The 5933-nt window shown below is 26.9% G+C and overlaps 1 protein-coding gene across 2 annotated transcripts; it reads left to right on the top strand.

Annotated features, from left to right (window-relative positions):
- The first annotated feature begins 1876 nt into the window (after window positions 1–1876).
- Window positions 1877–3395, top strand: LOC129609141 (NEDD4 family-interacting protein 1-like). Of its 2 annotated transcripts, none has more exons than XM_055521035.1 (2): window positions 1877–2793; window positions 2872–3395. In XM_055521035.1, exon 1 carries the CDS (start codon window positions 2069–2071, stop codon window positions 2735–2737), a length of 669 nt encoding a protein of 222 aa, XP_055377010.1. In that variant the 5' UTR covers window positions 1877–2068; the 3' UTR covers window positions 2738–2793; window positions 2872–3395. The 2 variants fall into 2 exon arrangements, with proteins under 2 accessions (XP_055377010.1, XP_055377009.1); XM_055521034.1 differs by having other exon boundaries at window positions 2888–3395.
- The last annotated feature ends 2538 nt before the right edge of the window (window positions 3396–5933 follow it).

Below are 5933 nucleotides of genomic sequence, written 5' to 3' on the forward strand. Positions count from 1 at the left end.
TGTTTCCGACATTTTTTGTTCATAAACACAATACTGCAAATTCCAAATAGCAAAAGTTTTTATACAACTGCGAAATATATATTGCATATGTATCACATTATTGTTTCGAATATTGTCAGAAATAATTGACGAAATAAAACCAACCAAACCAATTTTTGTTTTTTTCGTCAATCAAAAGTTTGATGAAAAAGATTGATTGATGACGTTTACACGACCAATCTTCTTTAGTCTGAATCATGATTGTCAATCTTTGATAGCGAAGCTTTAAAAATACAAAGATGTATCAACAAGATAAATTTCTGCTTAAAAAATCAATTCTGGGATACCAAACATTGGTAGAACATTAGTACATTTTTAGTCTTTTGTATTTATTTTCTTATTCTTAGTCTCTTTCTTTAATTTTTCTCATTTTTTAACAATTTTTTTTTGCTTCTGTTTTGTTTGGCTTTTTGCGTTTTAATTTGGTATGTCTGTATGCATTAAAATATTGAGTCGCCTACACTTCGGCCAGGTGCGGCTTACGCAAAATGCGTGAAAAATGTACAATTTGCATTGGAAAAATATCGCTCGTTATCATTTTCACAATATTTAAAGTTTTTTTCAAGTTTTCCGTCTTGTTTACTTTTTTTTTAAATTAAAGTTCAACTTTTTTTGTATATTTAACAAATTAGTTTTACTTTATTTTTTGTATGAAAATAGCCTTATTTTTGAAAGAGGTCATTACTCTTGGAATGTGCACATTAGTGCCGTGAGAGGTATTTTTCCAATGCAAATTGTACATTTTCCGTGAATTTTCCTTGAGCCGCACCCGGACGATTTGTAGGCGACTCTTTGGTTATAGTTTTTGAAAAAAAAAATAAAATGGAAAATTGAAACTTTTGTTCCAGTTTTAATAAAGCTTAAGCATTTGAAATTACACTAATCTTTAATTTTTTATTTTAAGCAGAAACATTTGATGCAGAAGGATCGAAAATAATGCGGTTTGGTTTCGCTTTTTTCCCCAAAGACTAAATCTTGTCAAGTTGAGAGTTGTTAGATTACTCCCTGATTAGATAAAAAAATTTTATAATGTGAAAAATCTGATTTTAAAAACGAACGCGAAATAATTTATTCTGTCATTTAATAATTTTTCAAATTAATATGAACTCTTACTATGAAAAGCACGAATTTTTAGATTTGAACGCTCTGAGGTTAAAAACGAACGCAGATCTACTGAATTTTTAACAGATTTTAATTAACCCAGCATTTACACGTACAAGTTACTTGCAAGAAAGTTGCAATACATACAAAAATTTTACTAACACATTGAAATATTTCTACTTGCTTGTTTACTTGCAGTTCAACTTGCAAGAAAATTTTGCTGCCAGTAATTTGAGCAAGTAATTTGACATATTGAGAAATTCACAAAAAAAAATTTGTTGTTTTGATTTTTTTTTTTTTTAATTTAAAATTTTTGAATTTTATTTTGAAAAAATTAAACTTAGCAAACTTATGGTTTCTAAAATTTATAAACAATTATATATATTGCTAGTTGTTTTCTTCTCAAAGACATTTTCAAAAATTAACTTGCTAAACGCCTACGTCATAATAGCAAGTAATTTGACATTTCGAAAAACTAATTGACAATTAATATTATACAAACTTGCATGCAAGTAACTTGTATGTGTAAATGCTGGGTAACTTTGATGTAACAAACAAAAAGCGCGTAGCTTATTAGTTCTTTATTAATTTTGTTGTAACTGAATATTTAAAATATTTAATCTTTAACATTTGAAGGCTATCTATGTTATGTGATTATCGCGAGAACGATTTCGATATTTAACTCTTAATATGTTTTTCAAATCGATTTTTGTTCTATCAATATGAATATCGCACATCTCTGTTTTAATTCATTAATGAAAAAAAAAACTTATTTTTCTTTGAACTTAAATTGGATATTTTAATTTGTTACATGTAACAGTATTTAATTTTCGAGTCATTATTTATTTTTTATCACTGCGTCATGTCGAATAATTGAAGTAGCCGCTGGAAGTTTTAGTAAATCAGTTAAACATATTTACTAATATTCATGGATAAAATGTCAACAAACTCTAACGTAGATTGTATTGCTCCTCCCAGTACGGATTTTGGTGCGCCGCCTCCTTATGAAGTTGATGACAGCAACCAAAACTTTTATTACGAAGAAAACGGGAGACAGACACGTTTACCAACATATGAAGATGTTGAAAGAGAAAAAACTTTATGCGGGGAATCGCCTTTGCAACTAACTTCAACTTTACCCGATGGAAACCATCCAATGCAACCCAGTTCGAATTGTGAGCCTATAAGTACAACCCCAACACAACCATCTTTAGCTTTTATAGGGATTGATCTCACTGATGCCGTAAATTTGACGGGAGACAACAGTTTGCTGGGTACAGATGTAGTATTTGTAATTGCTTTTGTTACATCATTTTTATTTAATTGGATTGGATTTCTGATGATGACTTGCTTTTGCCATACTATTGCGGCTCGTAACGGTGCACTTTCAGGATTTGGATTATCTTTGGCGAAATGGACATTAATTGTAAAAAATTCTACAGATCTCGCACCACATGCGAATTCCTGGTTATGGTGGCTTATAATGGCATTTGGTTTTATTATATGTATACGGGCCTTTCTGCAATATATAAGCATAAAAAAAACTTGGCGAATGTTAAGTGTATCAGATCAAGAGCGTTTGCTATATTTTTATTAAATAAGAAATATACATACATATATTTTTCCATTATATACGTTTTGGTATGTATGTAGGTATGTATTTAAATGCAGGTAAAAAAAAGAAAGTAAAGATTTGTTAAAAATTATAAAAATTCAAGCTTTTTTTTAAAGATTTATTTCATTGTAGCTACCGATTATTCCATTGCATTGTGCGTATTAATAAATCATATTTTGAGTGTGAAGTTTAAAAAAGGATTTACTTCGACATCCATAATAACGTATTGTATATTGAATAATTATGGTTTAATAATTTCGTTGAATTCAAATAAAAAAGTGTCGAACAAGTTATTATGTTAAACTAAATTGAAAAGTTTTAGTCGTTTTTCTGGAATACGATGTATTATAAAAAGTGAGAAAAATAATATGTTATATTCAATGAATCGAAAAAATAAATTTTTGTAAGAAATAAAGATAGATTACCAAGAGTGAAGAAACATTGTTGTGGTTGAATATCACATTAGTTTTTCCAGAGACTTGAACTGTTACATAACAAATAAAATCTAAAAGTTGACGAAATTATATCGGATGAATTATGCGGGAAGTTTCTTAATTTAAGTAAAATTTTAATTGCGTAGTGTAAATTATTGTAATATTTATGATTTTTAATGGAAAATAAAAATGCATGTTGACCCTGATTCTGTTAGGATTATTTCGCATCTGGCCTTTTTTAACCACTTTCAAATTATTTCAAGAATTTTTATTTTTCAATAAAAGATATCATTTATCACATTCTCCATTTTTCAAATTAGATTTTATTTTAAGACATCATGCAACAATATTGACTAAGCTAAACGTTCAGTTTCCAAAACAAAGTGTCTGAATGAAATCTTGTGTGTTAAGGAAAAATGCTCACTTAAAGTTTAAAATTGAATGAATAAAATGACAGTTATAAAAAGACTTAAAATGATAAATATTTATTCAGGGACCAGTAAAATATTAGATACAAAATTAGGCACCATCCTGTGTATTGTAAATTAGTATGAAAAAAGTGTGAAAATTATGTATGTTTCTACGTACACATATATATGTATGTAGCAATATACATATGTATGTATGTATAAAACAATGCTTCATTCGTATTTAAATCAATAATTTTTAAGGGACAATATTATTATCAATCTTGCCCATATCTCGTACTTTTGTATTTTTTCGGAGGTGGCAATTAAAGTCGATTACATGTTAAAAATATAGAACAAAATTGTACTGAAAACAAATCTTATTCAAAAAATGGCATATATGTACATATCAAACTAAAAAAGTGAGGCAAAAACTATGAAAACATTTTCAGGCATTTATAACGTAGCTTCTTTTCTCACAATAATTTTAATGCCTGGCAAATTTAGAAAAAAGTATTAATGTAGTTTTTGACTTTTTTTAATTTTTTATTTATGGTGCTGAACGTCTATCTCGCTATTTTACTCGAAAAGTGAGACTATCTTCGACTTCAATAATGCTTCATAAAAAGTTTAAGTACGGTATTAATACAATTGTATTACCGTCTCAGAGCTTTCAATACTTTTACATTGTACAAAAAACTGCTACCTATAGCTTTTGATACATTTTGAAATACAATTTTTACAATATATTACGTAATTTAATGTTTGCTTGAAAATTTCAATTAAAGCTCGGTGTTTTTTTAAAAACGTTAGAACTTCATTAAAAACATAGCATCTGGTAAAATTACATATGTCATTCGAAGTAATTATATATGTACATATATATAGCTACTTCTCAAGTGGTAAAAAGTACGGGTACTTCTAGAAGGGCTAGAGACATGGGACAAAAGGAATTAGGTAGAATTTTGCCTCTAGGGTCCCAGAAAAATCTGACATTGGAACTTTTTAGCCCCGAAATAGCTCTATTTTAACATTTTCTGAAAAAATTTTTGTATAACAAAAGCACGTTTTTCTTTTATACTTTTTATAATTAGAAACACAAACCAAGAAATAAATGATACGTTTTACGTTATTTTTATTATTAGAAACACAAACCGAGAAATAAATAATATTTGAAAATGCAATGATCTCACATATATTTTAATTTCGAAAAATCGAAATAAACTTAAATAAATGTCAGCTTTTATAAAAGACATCAGATGTTTTGTGGCAACTGAATATTAATACTTCATTTGTTATTGTTTTGAATATTATGTTTCGTCAGCAAGCTTTAAAAAAATATACATACACAATTTATGTACGTATGTACATATCTACCTAAAATTTTATTTTTATTGTTCGAGCAAAACCTGTAAAATGCTAAATTCCAACCCATTCATATATACATACATACATATATTCATATATGCATACATACATATATTCATATATGCATACATACATATATTTTTACATACATAAATTATTATTTTGTTTTTGACTAAACCTCTTCTTTATGTTTAAAATTCATTCCTATATGTTTACCCACAGTTTAAAAAAAACAGGTATCCATTCATAATTATGTATGTTTGCATTTATAATTTTATTTATAATTTTTCCAACAGCCAAATTTCAAAATTTTCGATTCTAATACATTCATATGTACATACGTTCATACATATGTTGGAACGAAAAATTTTAAAATCTTCAATTCTAATCCATTCATATATGCATACATATATATATTCATACATACATACATACATACATATATATGAATAAAATTGTTATTTTGTTTTTGACTAAACCTTTTCTTTATTTAAGATATTAATTTTTGTAAGTTTACCCCCATGATATAATAATTATGCGTTTAAAATTTATTTCTATATATTTTACAGTTTTGAATATTATTAAATTCATATAGAAAGCTTAAAAAAATTACTCAGGAAGCTTTAAAAAAAATATACATACATACATATTTATGTACTTAAAATTTTTGCGAATTTTTCCAAACTATTGTAAGAATATTTTTTTTGAAATTTTCTTTAAACTTTTATATAACATTTATCTGTTATATATTAAAAAAAAATAAAACACAAAATTTAAACAAAATAAAAAAAAAATTTTTAAAATAATGCAAAAAAATAAAAATACGACGACATCCAGGCAAACATTGATCCAGTAACCTTCTGGCTATGAGACTACCACGCTAACCACTAGGCTACGCAGTACTTTGAATTCCCCTTAATAATTCTATATTTTATTCATATTTCGTATAACTCATCAAAAACCATCATA

This window comes from Condylostylus longicornis, unplaced genomic scaffold (genome assembly GCF_029603195.1).
Source record: "Condylostylus longicornis isolate FDR11 unplaced genomic scaffold, ASM2960319v2 ptg000038l, whole genome shotgun sequence".
In the NCBI taxonomy this organism is placed as follows: Eukaryota; Metazoa; Arthropoda; class Insecta; order Diptera; family Dolichopodidae; genus Condylostylus; species Condylostylus longicornis.

Coding starts and splice junctions, on each gene's coding strand:
- LOC129609141 (XM_055521035.1), top strand. CDS start 2,069: ATGGATAAAATGTCAACAAACTCTAACGTAGATTGTATTGCTCCTCCC.